Here is an 18,708-nt window from a genome sequence, read left to right as displayed (position 1 = left end):
CATGGGGGTATCCCCACAAACCAAGTTGTTCAAATGGCATCTGCAAGTGCAGTTTGTGAATGCCTGGTGCACTGTTAATGCTGGAATACAAAATCTTCATTGAAACAGAACTTCCTGAAGCTCTTTTCTACATGTAGAAAATAATTTTGGAAGCAAATTATGTTTTGATGGTAGTTTTACTTCAGCACAGACAGAGCATTTGCAAGTAAAGTAAACAGCGGAGGGCTTTAAGGTCGTGCCATTTCTCACTACAAGGGAAATCTGACTCACTCTACTATAGCAAACATGGTTTCAGAGCAGACCAGGTGTCTCAGCAGTGGGGGCCAGTGCTCAACAGCCACAGCAGACCCCAAGAGAGGGAAGGCAGGAGGGAACTCAAATCCTCACGTATGCCTGGGCACACACAGCATCCACGCACACAGCTCTAAAACCCCTTTGAGGGTTCCCCTGCTAGCAAGCAGGGCAAGAGGAGCAGGTTTTCATTAAGCAACACCTGTGAACCAAACCCATCCCTTCACAGATGCTGCTGTTCAAAATTTTCAATTTTGCCAGCTCTTGCTTGCATGCTACCACATGGAACCCAAAGTTTATAGACCTGAATATTTTGATGTTACCTTAAGATAAATGATGAAAGGTAGGAAAACCTTATGAATTAACTGGAAACTAAGATCCCAGACTTCATACTTCTGGGTTTATTTTGTTTATTTTGCTTTGATTTGTGTCAGCTTTCTAGAATACATGGCATTGGAAACACTGAATATTTCTCAGTCAGCGTGTGATTTTTAATTTATCTCTCTTCCTCTGGAAGTAGCACTCTTGGAGCAGGAACACTTCAGAGTAAATCATAAATATGTATTCACTGTGTATTCAGGTCAGCTGGAGTCGGATAGATTCCTGCTTGTGAGTGGTGGGAAGCCATCAAGGAAGTGTGGTATCATGTCTGGAGGAAACAACCTTTTCTTTAACGAAGAAGGTTTACGTATGCTGATGACTCGAGACCTAGATTTGTCACAAGCCAGGTAACACTCTTTCAAAAGTTCTTTCAGGATTTCATTGAGGAAATACCATACTGAAGAATAATACATATGTGACATTTCTCTAGTAAAAGCAAGCTGACATATTCTGTGGTCCTCACACTAGCAAATGTTCCATTTTAACCACTGTCACCATGTGAAATTAAATTTAAATTAAAATTTAATTCCATTAACCATTTAAATGTTGCTTTTTTCCTTCTACAAGAAGGAATGAGAATTCTGGAAACTGATGCCACACCTTCAGTAGTTCATGCACGTTTTTGTTTCCTAAATCCATAATATGAGAAATGCTCTGCTTTTCTTACAGTCTGGTTTACTATGAGCCATTGCTGAAACAGGAGTATCTGCTGAAAGTATAACTCTTACATCTGTCATCTCATAATTCTTTCATTTCTGAAGCTTTTTCTTATTGTGCACATTTGTTTCCAATAATTCACTGAGAAATTCCCATCAAGCTGTCACTAGCTATTGAAAACCAAATATTTTAGTGTATTTACAGTTTATGTTGTAAATTTGCAGCCTGCAGAGGAGACATGTGATGAGTGAGACATGCTTAGCAAGTCACATTAAAAAAATTTACACTAATATGAATTGAACTCCATCCCAATTGTGCCAACAAATACTAAGAGGCAATATTTTCTAATTTATTCTCTCTTTTAGATTATATTCTTATACTATTACTCTGGAGAGTAATAATATAAGAATGTTTTAGAGTAGTACTCTGAGACTTTTTTTCACTGATCTCTTATAAACAGCCTACTCCTCTCTGATGTTCTGTGGGAAACATTTTAACAGGCATTTTATCTGCTTTTTACCTGTCAGCATTGGTATTGAAGCTTTAAATAATGGTTTAATTGTAAAGACCTGTGGTAAGTAAAAAGGCCTAATATATAACCATTGTAGTTTTTAGATCACTACTTAGCTAAAACTTATTGATATGTAATATTAAGGACCCCTGCAATTTGTAAGATTCCTCACAGCAAACTCTTATCAGAACTTTATAAAAACAAACCTGTCAGCACTAATTTGAGTCCTAAACCACTCTGAAATTACAAGTTTGTTTAACAAAAGGTACAAAAGATCTTGTAAGTTACTCCATTAGACTAAATTATGTTTTCTTTATTGCTCACGTTCAAAGAACCATCATTTATCTCTTCTCCATGATGGTCTGTAGCTGGATTTGCAAATACTGACCTCAAGGCGTTATATGGAGATAAATTACTTCTGTCTTAGAAAAACAAAGCTGAACTTTCAATTTCTTGTATATATGATGATGAAAAATAACCGTTATCAACAAATAACTGTATGTTCTCTTCTGAAGAACAAGGCACACTGCAGTGGCATTGCTGGGAGCTGCTCTTTTGCAGCCTAAATTAACTGCCGTGGGATTTTCTATATTTCCAGACTGATCTATCAACGACCTGCAAAGCACAACAGATCTGGCTGTGACACAGATGTGCCAAATTCTGCACAGGACTTGGGGAGACGTTTCAATTTATGCTAGGAGTGATGAGAACAACTATTTTTTAAAGGGTGCTGGACTCAGTAGTCACATTAAAACTTCCTCTTTCCTTATGAGGAGATCCCCTGAAGAACACAGGCAAGCAGCTGTGTCTGTCAGTGCTGCAAGCCACGCTCAGCACCTGGGGATTGAAATCAAGGGGGCTCTGCAATCCAGTGCCATCACATCTGTGTGCTAAAGAATTTAACACAGGGGACAATGTATCACCATCATGATACTGGTAGCTGAAACTGCACCACATGAAATACCAGTAAGGAGAGAATATTTTAGATATCACAGCTGATCAAATTCTAAATTACTAGAATATCCGCACATTTGACTCTTACTAGATTTACAAAAAAACACTTTGCTTTCCCATTTCAAAACAGGCAGAGCCTTTGCAAAATACCTTTGGGATAAGAAGAGAGATATTTAATTTATTTTTTTTTTAAATCTGCTAGACATTGTTACTTACATTTGGGTGGGTTATTACTACATCTGTAAAATCTGAGATGTAAGAGCAGTAATGCAAAAAAATCAGATGCAACAGGGACAAGGTCACCTGAGTTTATTTCCTTTGAATTATGTGGTGAATGTTGGAGTAAATCTGAGGAGGCGGAAAGACTTGCCAGCAGTGAAGCAAATCCATTACATTTGATATGTTGATCCATGAGAGAACCCAGTGCCCCTTTATAGCACAAGCAATATGTTATGTCTGGGACATGGAGGTTGATATCATCTATAGCAAAAGCAGTTATAATATATATAGTAGCAAGAGGAACTGTGAACTGCAGCGAAGGCTAGAATAAATTGACTTGTAGGTCTGGTGTTTTATTGGAGTTTTGTCTACCCAGCACCTCTGCAGCCTCCACTCCCAGCAGATCTACCTGCAGACCAAACCAGAACAAGATTTTTTATACAAAACTTCTTTTGAGTCATTTCATCTAACCATGAGCCAGGCAGCATTAATGCAATAATAATTAGAACAGATAAAATACTCTAAAGCTGTGCAAAACCTGTGCAAACATGAATTAATACTTGTAATACCCCTGCAAGTCCAATAAGTAAATATCATTAAGGCATGGTTCCCTCTGCTCCAAGTGCGCTGTGGAGCTATTTCTGAGCATCAGCTGAGGGGAAGGATTTCGCAGTTTGATACAAGTCTATTGTGCAGCTTTGGAGAAGCCAATTAACTGGGGGATGAAAGCACGGGTGTCCCTGGGCGGCTTGGGCTGGCTTCAGGGAAGCCAGCACATTTAAACGGTGTAATTTAGACAAATTTCCCAGGCTGACAAAATGGACAAAATGATCCCTGAAAGTGAAATGTGCTTTGTTCTCCCATCCAGATTTTCTCTGGTTTATGCCAAAGGAAAACTGGGATGCTTATTTTGAATTTAAGCGTTTCAGCAAATTCATAGTGAATTATGATCTACTTAGAGCACAGTTGCTTTTCTGCCACTAAAAGCTGTACTCACGGGATACAGGGATAAAAAATTCACCCAGGATTATGTTTCTGATACTTGCAACACCATCTGCTATGCAGACAAAAACTGAAAACATAAATGACCAGCTTTGCTCAGCCTCTTATGCCTGGCAAACTACCACACAGGCAAAATGAATTTTCGTCATACCACCTGTCTGTCTAGTTATATTCTAGAAGCTTTGGAAAGGAAATCATAAGATCTCCTAAAGATGACTCTTACAGCTAGAAAACACAGGGCTCATCAATAGACCCCAAGGTTCTCGGGTTTGCTGTGTAGGATGTTGTAGAAAATAAATCTTTCTGGTAAGTGGAAAGATATTTCCTGTTAGATTTGTGCAGTTCTTCATGAGACTGGGATGTGGCAAGGGGGTACCTGACCCCAGGAGCCAGCCTGTGCTGCTGCAGTATTCGCTCAACGGGGGCCTCACGTGGAGCCTTCTCCAGGAGTTCCTCTTCAGTAACTCCAGCAACGTGGGACGATACATTGCCCTGGAGATTCCCCTGAAGGCTCGTTCGAGCTCCACTCGCCTCCGCTGGTGGCAACCATCAGAGAATGGGCATTTCTACAGTCCCTGGGTGATCGACCAGGTGAGGAACCCTTGTGGGCATCTCTTCTTTTAACATAATCTTAGACTGGATTCGGTCTTCAGGTTTCCCTTTCTTTGGCATTTCACTGAGACAAGCAAAAATGCTTAGTAAAAAGATATTTAGAGCACAATTAGAGTTTGCTGAACTCATGATTTTAATGCACATTTCTATGCGGGGCACTGATTGCCAGTTTTGAATCTAGGAAACACTTTTACATGTGTGTAGAGCCTCAGGTGCACCTTGCAGGAGACCTTGCTACACAAAATGCAAGTCTGATTTCAAACCTCAAAAATCTTCATTTAAAATGTATCCAAATATGTAACTGGCTTGGGTGTCATTGGGTTGCCCAAGTACAATTTGTTTTAATATTTATTACTTTTTCTTAAAGAAGTTAGTTCAGATTGTTAGGAGAAACTTAACCAGCCATTTTAATGTTGTGGTTACAAAATTTTACTTCCCATCCCTCCATTCAGAAATTTAAAAATGCTCATTGTTTCAATACCTTCATTGAATGTAGTTATATTAGTTCAAAACAATCAGAAACTGAATTCAGAATAACAAATGAAAAATAATTCTACCTTGCTTGCTGTTGAATAGTAAAAGGACGATGTTTCATAGTGAATGGAAAAACAGAGGCTATTTCTCCACTTCTGTCAGCAGACGCAATCTGATAGCAGTGCACCAGACTACAGAAGAGCAGAACAGTCACTAGGAAAGTGCAATCACTTTGTTTCCACTAACACTTTTCTTCTGAGTAGTTTTACTTCATTGGGATTGGAGGTTACCTCCCTGAATCTTAGATTTGTACAGCTGAGCTAATCTCTTTCCTTTATAGGAAAGACATCCTCCCCCTTCTCATAGCTTAAATTATTTTTTAAGTAATTTTGTCCATTTTGGAGCAGCAGAATGAATACACATAGTCTGGTACATCTCTTCCTCTCTCAGGTTGCTCTGTCACTTCTATGTTTGTGAAGACTTCTGGACATTTTTCCTTTTCAATAGCAATTTCTTTCCTAATGTTGCAGATTCTTATTGGAGGAAATATCTCTGGCAATACAGTATTGGAAGATGATTTCACCACTCTGGACAGTAGGAAGTGGCTGCTCCACCCTGGTGGAACAAAGATGCCAGTCTGCGGCTCTGCTGGGGATGCTCTGGTGTTCATTGAGAAAGCCAGCACCCGCTATGTTGTCACCACTGACATCGTTGTCAATGAAGACTCTTTCTTGCAAATAGATTTTGCAGCTTCCTGCTCTGTCACTGACTCCTGTTATGGTAATGAATTCTTAGTAATTCCTGCCATTCCTCTTCCTCCACTGCAGAGGAAAGTTCACTTGTTTTCTGGTTACATTATTCATCGTAACAAGAACTGAGAAACAAAAGAAAGCTGCATGTTTCTGTTAGAAATTGTAACATCAGCTTTTTTATTCCAGGAGTCTGAAGCCTGAGATAAACTGAAGTAAATTATTCCCTTTGAGGATCTAAGCTGCAGTTCAATCCATCTCAGAAAAAGACAAACAGCTGCCTTACTCAAATCCATTTAGTAGATAGCGTCCACTGCTTAGGGTGTAATAATAAGCAGCTGGGTGTTCCAGCATATACACTTCTTGCTTTGTGGTTTTGCATTTTCAGTGTAGTCTCAGTTCTGATCTCGCTTTTACCCACGTAGCTAAGAAATCATTTATACCAACATACATCTGACACTTGCTAAGGCACCATCAACTGCAAAAATTTATATTGGCTATATGAAATAATAAATATGTATAGACCTATGTGTTTCCATGCACGGATGTGTGCATATATACTATGCACATATATTTGTTTATGTATATATGTATGTATATGTCTGTTTATGTATACATAATTATGCAATTTTTAATTACCTAGCTTCCTTTCTTTCATATGATGTCTATTGAGTGCAGAGCCAGCTTTTATATGTGTATATGCACATATACACACATGGATAAATAAATAAAACCATGTTCTGCACTCAATATACATCACATGGAAATTAAAAATTGGTTCATTATGTGAATTTTAAGTCACACAAGAAATAGGGGTTTTTCTGAAAAACATTTTTTTTTAATGTTTGTTTTACACATCCTCTTAGTGCAGGGTTTTGAGGTATAGATGTTTTTAATGAGGACAATAATACAATACATTGCATCATGTGGTATGTGTTCATTTACTGGGTTGCTGCCTTTTCCTCTACAATTCTGTATAAAAATAGGAAAGTCTCAGATTTAACTTCTCTGATTTTACTAATCTGAAGCTACTCACATGCTTAAAAATTTTTCTTTCTTTTGTTATTAAGAATACTGCAGCATCCTGAGATCACCTCTGCTAAGTTTAGAAATATTTTGGCAACTGAGCCATATACTGGCAAAGAAACAGATCCTTATTTTGTTGGGTCGGGGGGGTGGTAGATGGAGGTTGTTTGTTTCTTTGTCTACAACCCTTATCATTATCTTAACTTCATATTAAATTGGGAAAGACAATACCTAATCATGCTTCCAGTCATGATGAGCAAAGCGTTTCTTTTGGTGAGTGAAATTTAACACTAAAAACTCACCCTTGTTTGTATCTACTTGTCCTTGTATTTCTATAGCACTGCCCTCTGTGCTGAAATATCAAGTAGGACTGATTGGGTGATTAAGGGTAATTCCCTGTGCATGAGGGTAGAAGAAATGGTCAGTAGTAATCAAAAGAAGATCACAGATTTATCACCCCTGTCACCGCAACCAGGCTCCATGTTTTATGCAGCCAGCTCAGCCAGAATGCCTGGCAGCTGGAACATTTACTTCAAGTTCCAGTTCTGCACCTATTATTATGTACTTTTTCATGGCTGCTTGAAAGTTTGACTTGAAGTATTTAGTAAGCTTGACTAACCTTTAATTTTGGTAATAAAAGTCTATAGGCCATAAACATCAAAACAAATTGCTGATTTTCTCTGAGAAATGAATACATTAGTTTAATGTGGCTAGGCTGTGCTTGAATAGAAACAAGCTCACTGACTAACAAACTCAAATTAAAATTGTGCTGGATAATGAAATGAGCTGGTCTGCAGGAGGGATGGAAGGCTGACTAAGCCATCTCGTGACAGAGCCAAAAGTTTGAATTTGAGTGTTGCTCTGCTTTACACAGCAATCACATCCAGCTAAATCTCACTCTTCAAGCCTGAGAAACAAAGTTTGATGGTTGTGGTGCTGTCATATCATTTTCTTGCATCCTGCAGCTACAAACATTGGCTTAATCCTGGCAACTTCATGTTGGCTCTGTCATCTGTGGTCCCTTGAGTTGGGTGGCAGATGCGGAGATATACTGCAGACTCCACCGGAGCTATACCTGCTCAGCAACATCTAACACATCCTCTCACACTACCACCAAAGGAGGTAGCTTTGTGCTTCTGACACAAGGGTTCGAAAAGTTCTGTGTGGTTATTTTGTCAGGTCAGACTTGTGATACCATCTGGGGCTTGCACTTTATTATAGACCTGTGGATATATGTCTCTAAATTAAGTAACTATCTATCTTTCCACCCTTAGCCATTGAACTGGAATATTCAGTGGACCTTGGGCTGACCTGGCACCCAATTTTGAAAGACTGTCTTCCCACTAATGTGGAATGCAACAAGTACCATCTCCAGAGGATTCTCATTTCAGACACGTTCAACAAGTGGACACGGGTTACTTTGCCTCTGCCTCCCTATACTAGGTAACTCCCTCTGGTTTTCTGCAGAATTAGTCTAAAAGCATAACTAGGTATTCATAACGTCATGATACATTACACAGTTTAAGCAATTGTACCTTGTCGTTTTTGCTTGGTCCATGTAAATAGCAACAAACAAGTATAAGCGAATGAAGCTCTAGCCTATAAAAATTGCAAACACACGTAGCAAGGGCATCAGGCTCTCAGCACTGTCTGACTCCACAGCTTTGCTCCTCCTGCTGAGCCTTATCTCTTCACATAGACATAGGCTGAGCTAACTGCTGGCTCAGAAGTATAAAAGCACAGGTAGAGCCTTGAGATGGCTGTCATGAAAGACGCCACCAAAGGCACATACAAGCTTGGAAACAGAGAACTCTTTTTTTTAGCAATTGTACTGAAAGCACCTATACAGTTGCTGCATGTTTTGACATTAGTAGTGGAAAAGTCCGTGTTCTGTTACTAATCATTTGGGGCATCTGGACTCTCCTCTATCTTCGGTGCAATTACATCAATAGCACTTTTCTTAGGATTTCTTCCCAGCTTTCTGGGCTTCCTCTTTTGTGTGGCTTTGTTACATATTGTCTGTAAAAATCCATTACCCTGTCAGTCCTGTATAAAGACTGAAAATTTGTGTTCAGAGTAGTCTTTCTGGGGTTGAATGGGATAAATCAGGGCTGGGGTTGATGTTACAAACCAACTGAATTTGGACCTGAAAAGAAGCTACAACCGGAGATAAACTCAGGTTTATAAATAACAGTGATTTTAAGACTGAAGAATTTTTTGAGCAGTATGTGTCACAAGAAGTCTGATGCCCTACTGAGGCAAAAAACTGCACTTCTGTCCAATCCCATAACTGTATTTTTTGGCTCAAGTAATACCATTTCCCAAAGTTATTAAGACAGGCATTCCATGAGAGAGGTTATTACAACCTTATCTCATAAGCAAGTGAGGTGTTAAGCTTTAGGATAAGTACAGTGCAGCTAATAGGCCTTTTAGTCTAGATGCAATATAATTTTTATGCTACTTTATTATTTCAAGCTGTGTAATAGCAGTTGTGTGTCTCCAATTGTTTGTGCCTGTATGTTTTAGGCACATGCAGGCTGTGTAGTCAGTAGCTTGGCCTGGTGCTCACCACCCATGTCTGTGTAGCCTCTTAGGGCTCCTGCACTCCAGAGCACTACCTCACCTCTGGCCTCGAGAAGGCAATGGACACTTACTTTTAACTTGGAGCTGATTTTAAAATGCAAATGCAAATACAAAGCTTCCCACAGAAGCATCAGCTCCATGAATTGTTAGTGAAGTGTCCAGCCAAAGCAGGCAGTGTAAGATATAGGTGCTTGTCTTTATTCTGAAAGGACTTCCTCACAATTTTTATATATTTTTTTTTTTTTTTAATGGTGCTTGGTGAGCAGCTGAGCTGAGCTCAGAGCAGTAGATTTCTCTTTGGATAAACATGTTATTCAGCTCATGCAGCGTTTTCATACAGAAATAATTCATGGGAGAATGATGACCTTCTCATATGAGGTCCATTTTTATACTGGATAGTTTTTGGGGATTTTGCTATTTATTTGTTTTTTGATGTTTATAATAATTGTGATTACTCTTTGAGTTTCAGAAGGAAACAGACTACAAAAAGTTCAACGCTGCCATCTAGTGTTGCACCACAAAAGAGGGATCAGCTTGAGTTCATAGAGAAATTCATCTACTCTCAGCTCTTGACTCACGGTCTACACTGGCATGAGCTGAATTTGGTGTCCCCTGACTGTTTTAGATAGATTTTCATCCTCCATCTCGGGAGTTACAACACTTAATTCACATATAGGGGGCTAAGCCCATTTTAATCAACAAAATGAATATCATTTACTGAGTAGAGCCAGGATCACACTACAGATAATTTCTTCGCGTTTCCAGCCAAGCCCTGGGTAGAGGGGAGAGAAGAGACTGCAAAGCCAGGGTCATGCTGCAAGCCCTGCAAGGGCTTTGTCACCTGTCCCCAACCAACTCCCTACAGCTGCTCTTACCTAAGTGTAGCTGGGAGAATTCATAGAGAAAAAATCAGGTAAATTTGTTGACTTGGACTTGTTGACTGGCTCAGGATGAAACTTGGTGGGTTTGGATTATTCTGGCTTGATCCAGCTCCTAGCTATCCCGCTGGTTTGGATCTGTGCTGGGACATAGTTATGACTGGCCTGAGCTTCCAACTGGGAATACCACCTTCTTCCTACCCTCCTCTCCACTGCACCAACCATGGCCTGCTTGCTTTGCTTTCACCAGTGATCAATTTCCTACCTCCCACACTCTCAGCCTGACACCAAGCACCCGTGCTTTGTTCTGTTCTCAAAATGTGGGCACCCTTTTTTTGGAAGGATGTTGTTATTGTCAGAAACCAGCCCTGAATCACGCTGGTATCAAACAAATCTTCCAAGAGCAGCCTAGCCTCAAGAGTAACATTTCCTTTCAGTCAAAATAAAGATTACCTTATCTAGAAAATACAGAATTCTGTTCTTCTTTCTCTCCAAGGTCTCAAGCAACTCGTTTCCGCTGGCACCAGCCTGCTCCTTTCGACAAGCAGCAAACGTGGGCAATCGATAACGTCTACATTGGGGATGGCTGCATAGACATGTGCAGTGGCCACGGGAAGTGCACACAAGACAACTGTGTGTAAGTGCCACCTCTTCCCTGTCCTGCCCGGGGCATTTCACCACCCCTCGGTCAATCTGACGAATTTGCAGGAAAAACTGTGATACAATTCTAAAAAGGAAGGTGGATTTTGCTGTTAAAACTGAGCAGGGCACTGGGACCACTTGGGAATAGAAGTAACAAGTGGAAAGGGAAGTGCAGGGGTTGGCTCTGCCAGACCTCTGACTGTTCATGTTCCATGGCCAAAGCAGACAGTCTTTTCCTCAGTGGCAATGCATCACCTCTGCTCTTGCTTCTGCTGCATCAGTTCCCCTCCCTCCAGGTAGGGAGAGGGTACCCCTTGATTTTGCACATCCCTCTAGGGACATACGGTCCTGGAGCTTCCCACGATCTATTTTCCTTATTCCCAAGGGATTTCACACCATGTCCCTGTACTCTCAGCCTGGTGCTGGGTGCAGAGAACCTGGGATGGAGGTGAGAGATATCCACTTCGCAGGATGCCAGTTCTTCACAAGGCCAGATTTTGCTTTTTGACTGGTGTTATCTTGATGGTCTGATCACTCTGCTCCATGGTAGGATTTGCCAGGAGAGGCAGACTGCCTTGATCCTCAAACTGTTTACATAAAAATCTACATAGAGTCCTGCAAAACTAGCAAACAACAACCCCCAGATTTGCCTGTCTTGGCAACAGAGAAATACCTTCCAGATGGATGTATTGCTTTTTTCCCAGCCACAAATGGCAGCAGAAATGCAGAATCATTCTATAATCACACTGCGACTGTATTTTTTAGAAATATATTTCACTGCAGAATAGGCATATTATTGTGTATCTCCTCTATCCTGACAACACTGAAGTACCAAGACACAATATCCCTGGTGAAATCTCATAGTAGCAGAACACAGTTCCAAGCTCCTATCCAGGCTTTGACACATTATAAGAATGTTTTTCGGGGGGGGGGAGGACTATATAAAGATAAGAAAGCACCCATCTACTAAAATTTTACACAAACTTGAACTTTAACATTAGCAAGACATTTTTAGGCTTGGCACATAATCTCGGTTTATCCATCCGAGCACAATGTATTTTACCACTTTTACTGTATTTGGGAGTGTATTAGAAGCTTGAATGATACACAATTCTAAGCCTCCAAAATAGTCATTTTTGTTTCATATTAGCTACAAAAGGCCAGATGTTTGAAACCCCCACATACCAGTTGTGCCCTAGTAAATGATGCCCCTATGCAGAATGCGATGGTACCTTAATCACACGGCACTGATTAAACCTCCACGCAGAGCCTTTGCCAGCTGATTTGTGCATTTGTTTTGCTCTGCAGCTGCGACGAGCACTGGGGTGGGCTGTACTGCGACGAGCCAGAGAGTCCCCTTCCAACACAGCTGAAAGACAACTTCAACCGTGCACCCTCCAACCAGAACTGGCTGACCGTGAACGGGGGCAAACTGAGCACAGTCTGCGGGGCCGTCGCCTCTGGGATGGCTCTTCACTTCAGCGGGGTGTGTGTCCAGCACAGGGGCCAGCTCGCACCTTTTGACACTATAAATGGGACTGATTTTAAAAATTAAATAGCAAGGCATTAAAAAAATAACAGCATATTAGACATATAAAATATTTTTTTTAATTAAATCCTTTGCCTGGCTGAAGGTCCAAGTCAAACAGGTCCTACAGACTAGGGTCAGCCAGAGACACTACAGTAAAGTTGATACCATGTTCCTTGCTATGCTGCAGCCAGGAAAATGAGATTTAGTGTGTGTGGCTCCTGGGAGGAGCCGTAGAGGGGCCTTTGAAAGTAGAGCTAGCAGGTTAAAGCACAATATAAGTATGCAGACTTTTAATTTTCCTCCTAAGACCTTCCTCATAGCACTTAAAACTTCCAGACTGGAGTTTGGTGTGGCTCCTAGTCAGACTGCAGAGGTGAATTATTAACTAGCTATTGGCACTTGTATAACTTGCATGTGGTCCTAGATAATACAGAGCCACAGACACAGAATGGGTCGGGTTGGAAGGGGCCATGGTGGGTCATCTGGTCCACCCTCCCTGCTCAAGCAGGGTCATCCTAGAGCACATTGCATCCATGTGTAGCCTCATCTTTCAAAAGTCTCACAGGTGGGTGTTTTCAGTTTTTCAGAGTAAGCTCACAGTAAAATTTCCTAGCTTAGCTACATATGTAGGTATATAACCCTAACTGCTGCTGAACTATAGGTTGATAACAGATAATCTCAGGATTATAAAAATTACAAAGTATTCTTTTAGAAACACGTAAAATTCATGCCTGTAGATCTCTTCCGTCAAATTTGTAACTAAGTTCAAACTGATGAAAGTTTTCTAAAATAAACTAACAGAAGCACTACATTTCCACTTCATTCCAGCAGGACTAAGTAGACACCAACTAACAGACTAGGCAGTGTGAAATATATAAGGTATTGTAGAAAACACACAGTAAAATTGCTTTGTCATTTGATGGTTTGCTTAAGTTGAATCATTAGCACATAATCGGTGATTCATTAATTCTGCATGGAAAACATCATGATTTACAACAGAGGTGTGGATTTCTGCAACTCTATATTAAGAGGAAAGGTGAATACACAAATGTTGTAAAACTGAAGGTACAAGTAGCAACATATATAAATACTTAACAGGAATTTTTAAGATGAAGCGTGACTGAAATAATGTCTTCAGGAAAAACTTATATATATTGTTCTTTTGTAGCTTTACCTCTGAAAAAATTTTGTACAATTTTAAAATGTTTGCAGCATGAATCCACTTTAACAGTGACTGCATTGTCTAACACTTGTTATAAACATAAGTTTTTCCAGACAACACCAGCCAACACATTTTTTCATTGTTTTTAAGGGCTGCAGCCGTATGTTAGTTACAGTGGATTTGAACCTCACCAGTGCAGAATTCATCCAGTTTTATTTCATGTATGGATGTCTGATAACTCCTAATAACCGCAACCAAGGAGTGCTGCTGGAATATTCTGTGAATGGTGGAATCACCTGGAACCTCTTAATGGAAATTTTCTATGATCAATTCAGCAAGCCTGGGTTTGTAGATGCCTTCTTTCTGCCTGTGTAAATTTCTCTGCTAAAGCCAGGTGCTCTTGAATGTTTCATCAGAACCTGTGGGATATATTAGTGCTGTGGTTTGGATGTATGAGTTCAGCTTGTACAGTCCTACAGGTATTTATGAATGGCCTTGGTGCATGTATTAAGAACATCAGCATTTGTGCAGTTTCTAGGCCAGAAATACAAGAAAAGCTAGGAGCCTGTAGCAGTCTGGTAGGTTTGTAAATGGTTGCAGGAAGACAAATTAATAACTACTGTAGTGATGTCCACCTGTTCTTAAAATTTCTAACCTTTGCAATCTATTTCCTCTTTGGCAAAATCATAAAATCACTGATTGTTATAAGTTAGTTATAAAATGGTGTGGAGAGGAGAAACTACATTTCTGCAGTTATCCATCAAAAGGATGGATACACTCAAGCCCTACTTTCAGATGTTTGTGAGATTCAAAACATGCATATATGTGAGCTGACCTTTTTCTTACTGACTAATTTAAAAGATTCACAGAAAATGAGGATATGAGGGACCCGTTAATTGTTATTTTATTTGAGCATACCAAGAAATTTAACCACTTTTATTGGACACGAGATTTCAATGTACTATTGTCTACTCTTGAAATGGAGCAGATAAAATTGTACTGGAACATTGCTATCTGTGGAATGGCTGCAGGTTGAAAAAAGCAATCTTCATTTTGCTTCCACATTCTCCTTCTTAACACTTCCCTTAATAAGGGCCTTATGGCCATACCCTGCTAGTCCAGACCATTGTATTCAGTCCCATAAGGACAGCTGGAGCAAGTGATGTTGTTCAAACCATGCCACAGCCTGGGTGCTGACCCTTTCCACCTCTCTCTGAGCCCCTGTCCCAGGGACATCATTGGGATTGATTAGAAAGATTTTTGTTTCAGAAATATCTCCTAGAGGAATATAGGCTAGACCAGTCTTTTTCTTCTTTCACAAATTCCACGTATTCTGGGAAACACTGGGGATGGACATGGTCAAAGCACCTAGCATAGAGCATCACAGAGTGTCCTACTCCTGCAGCTTTCCTACAACTAATTTCCACCTCTTATTCCAGCTTTGTGAACATCCTCCTTCCCTACGACGCCAAAGCCATCGGGACACGCTTCCGCTGGTGGCAGCCCAAGCACGACGGGCTGGACCAGAACGACTGGGCTGTGGACAACGTGCTGATCTCGGGCTCGGCCGACCAGAGGACGGTGATGCTGGACACCTTCAGCAGCGCTCCCCTGCCGCAGCACGAGCGCTCCCCGGCCGACGCGGGGCCCACCGGCAGGATCGCCTTCGACATGGCCGTGGAGGACAAAACCACAGGTAAACGTTCCACCTGGCTCTGAGTTAAGGAGCAAGAAGTCAGTGCGCTGATTTGTAGATCTTGCTGAGCCTCTGAATCTCTGTCTCATCGTGACGGTGATGACAGACAATCCCATCGCTATAGAGGCCTTGTCTTTTTCTTTTTGTTCAAAAAAGAAAAATGAAAATATGTGGTGCAGATTTTTTTACTGTATGAATTTACTTAGAAGATTAATTTATTTTAAAAGAAAAAATAGTAATTGAGAAGTGCCGGGTTATTCTTAGCAAATTTTTATCCTGAGTGCCTGTTCCCTATTTTCTAACTCTTTAAATTTTTCTTTAGGGAAGTTAAGTTACATTTTACAACTAAATTTTGTAGAAGATTCTGTATGTTTGTATGGTTTAACAGCTCCCAGTGCTGGGGTACTCTTTGTGCAGACATGTAGGCAACACCATTAAAAGTCTCTCCCAAAATGTTCAGTACAATAGAAGTTCGTATTTTAAGTAAGTCTCAAATCCTTACTTCTTGAACATTAAAAAAAAAAAATGTTGTAATGTTTACATAAGAGAGTAGTAAGAGATGCTTTCAGCAATAAATGTGATAAATGTAATACTTATTTACGTGGGAACAATGGAGTACTGACATTCTCAGGAGCAACACTACATAATTCTGGTGTAGGCTGAAAAATAAAGCTATGAATCACCTTTTGTGGTTAACACTAGGAGTAGTGCTAACCACAGTACCACATAACAAATGTTTAATTTATATTGTCACTGTATATTACTGATATTGCCATTTATTTTCAAGTGAATGAACACTGGTTATTCCATGATGATTGCTCAATTGAGAGATTTTGTGATTCTCCTGATGGTGTCATGATCTGTGGGAGCCATGATGGCAGAGAGGTCTACGCAGTCACCCATGACCTGACTCCTACAGAAGGCTGGATTATGCAGTTCAAGGTAACATCTGTCTGTAGTATAATTATTCAAAACCACATTTTGTTCCAGGTCTAAGTAGATCTTTCAGGAGGAAGGATGATGTATAGGCCTACACAGAAGCCATTCCCTGCTGGGAAGAAAATGTTCTTATTAGGCCATCCTCATTTGTCTCACTTTGTGTTGGTCAGCTTTAATACCACTGGCTGTTCTCAGAGGAGACACATTCTTCTCTTCCAGCACTGCAGTTCCATGGCCATCATGTAATAAGGATATTGCACATCTACCAGGTGCCTATTTTGTTACAGCTGCTGGTGAGGGAAAAGCAGCTCCACAGTAGTTCACTCTGCTCCTGCGTTGTCATGCATTCACATCAAACCTGCACCCAAGATGGCCCTGGTACACCCCTTTACCTAAATTAAGGAAATAACCCAGCAATATATGGAAATTGCAAGAACCCTTTCCGCATCAATCCATAAAGGTGGTCTCCCTAATCTGTGGCCTTCTCTGAAATATTTGAGTCTCAGGTTGAGTGGGAGGGGATATTAACTTAATTTGTTATGTGGTACTGGGGTTTAAGGTATGCATGTCAAATTCTGGAAATCTAGAAATGTGAGCTATCTAGAAGAAAGCAAAATTCAAAATATGGTGTTTGTTCTCGGTCTTGAGAATATCAAGGAGACCTGCAGGTGACTGGTACCATACAGGCATTGTTACTGCCATCATTTCAAGCAAAATTCTGCAGTCTGTTTTCAGGTTCAAACACTTTTTTAAATTCCCCCACCACAAATAATTCTTAATTACTGATGGTCTCTTCTTCATTAGGTTTCTGTTGGATGTAAAACCTCAGAAAAACTTGCACAAAATCAGCTCCATGTGCAGTACTCCACTGACTTTGGTGTTAGCTGGAGTTACTTAGTACCTCAGTGCTTACCAGCTGATCCAAAATGTTCTGGGAGTGTCTCACAGCCGTCTGTCTTCTTTCCCACAAAAGGATGGAAGAGAGTAACTTACACACTGCCTGAAAGCCTTGTGGGCAAGTAAGTATGAATTTGCTACTCATTTTGTCTTGGATTTGGTATCTTCCTGGAAACACAACAGGACATCTGCCTATTCATTTTCTTTCAAGGAAATTGCAGAATTGCAGTGTTCATGTTCATTACATTATGGATATGTAAAAAAACCAATAGATACTTCCACTAGTTGTGGAAGCTCAGAAGACAGTACAGTCACGAATATATTGTGTTTAATCACCTTTTTTCAATTGAGCAAAGTTGTTTTATGCATATGTCTGGTTTTCTTCATTCCTTTTTATCTAGTCCTGTGAGGTTTCGGTTCTACCAGAAATATTCAGATATGCAGTGGGCCATTGATAATTTCTACCTGGGCCCAGGCTGTCTGGAAAACTGTAGAGGTCATGGAGACTGCCTGAATGAACAATGTATCTGTGATCCTGGGTATTCGGGTCCAAACTGCTACCTGACCCAGACACTGAAGGTAATTTTATTGCATGTTTTGAAGAATAAATTTTGGCATGTGTTTGACTGGAAAAGAGAGAGAGATTGATCTCACTGGAAATTTAGATTTGACTCCTGTCACCCTAAAGACAGTCAAAACCATTTTCAGCCCTTTCATCAGTTTTTAAACCAAACTATCACTGCATTATTCAGGAAAGGATTTGTTGCTTTGAAAATGCCACTTAGCCTGAAAAGGCTGTGCTAAAGTTCACTGTTCATCTTTTAATCATCCTTATAGGATGTAAATCACCCTTGCACATATGGTTGTACTTGAACAAAATAGATTTTTCTTTACTGTGAAAGAGCTTACTGCTCTTAATCAAGTGGACTCTAGCTGGATATTCCTAATTTAAAAGTTAAAAATAACTAACTGAGTGGTCTGTTATCATGTCATTTGAACTATTATAACCTTCTGTTTTTCATCTGAAATACTAATTACATGAAAATATATAATTTTCTGTTTGCAATTTTTAATTAGTAATGTATCCATCATATTAAGGACACTTGGGATAAAATGGTAGCAATTTTAGGGGAGTATTACTGCTAACTCCTTAATGCCAGGTTTGCTGGTTTTGCTGAGGAAAGATACAGAATATTTTTTCTCCCATGCATACAGAAGTCCCCCAGTGTTGCCCTCTGCCATCAAACCCTTGCCACACAAACCCAACATGTTCATTCATTCGTACGTGCCAATTTTAATTTGCTGCTGCATTACCTCCCAAGTATGTTAAAATCCAGTCCGAATATATTTTCACATTTAGCCAATTCAGTTCAAGCAGCCAAATATTCGGCCAGAAGTGATTATGTTCAGTCACCCTGAAAAAAATTTACGGTGTTCTTGAGCCCTTCAAACATGTTTAGGTCTGTTCCAGCTGTGGTTATCAAAAAGACTTAAAATTTTTCTT

General features: G+C 40.2%; 1 protein-coding gene across 2 annotated transcripts in view; it reads left to right on the top strand.

The window, feature by feature from the left end:
- The window catches only part of RELN (reelin), a 279,101-nt gene that overhangs the window by 241,366 nt on the left and 19,027 nt on the right, over positions 1-18,708 (top strand). For both annotated transcript variants that reach the window (XM_040061406.1, XM_040061404.2), the window contains exons 43-53: positions 872-1,019; positions 4,348-4,606; positions 5,632-5,881; positions 8,151-8,319; positions 10,834-10,974; positions 12,288-12,465; positions 13,823-14,016; positions 15,112-15,368; positions 16,156-16,310; positions 17,112-17,326; positions 17,606-17,783. In XM_040061406.1, the coding sequence (XP_039917340.1) occupies positions 872-1,019; positions 4,348-4,606; positions 5,632-5,881; positions 8,151-8,319; positions 10,834-10,974; positions 12,288-12,465; positions 13,823-14,016; positions 15,112-15,368; positions 16,156-16,310; positions 17,112-17,326; positions 17,606-17,783 (2,144 nt within the window). The remainder of the gene's footprint in view (positions 1-871; positions 1,020-4,347; positions 4,607-5,631; positions 5,882-8,150; positions 8,320-10,833; positions 10,975-12,287; positions 12,466-13,822; positions 14,017-15,111; positions 15,369-16,155; positions 16,311-17,111; positions 17,327-17,605; positions 17,784-18,708) is intronic.

The sequence above is a fragment of the Hirundo rustica genome, chromosome 4 (assembly GCF_015227805.2).
Source record: "Hirundo rustica isolate bHirRus1 chromosome 4, bHirRus1.pri.v3, whole genome shotgun sequence".
In the NCBI taxonomy this organism is placed as follows: domain Eukaryota; kingdom Metazoa; phylum Chordata; class Aves; order Passeriformes; family Hirundinidae; genus Hirundo; species Hirundo rustica.
This window is presented reverse-complemented; position numbering and strand designations above follow the sequence as displayed.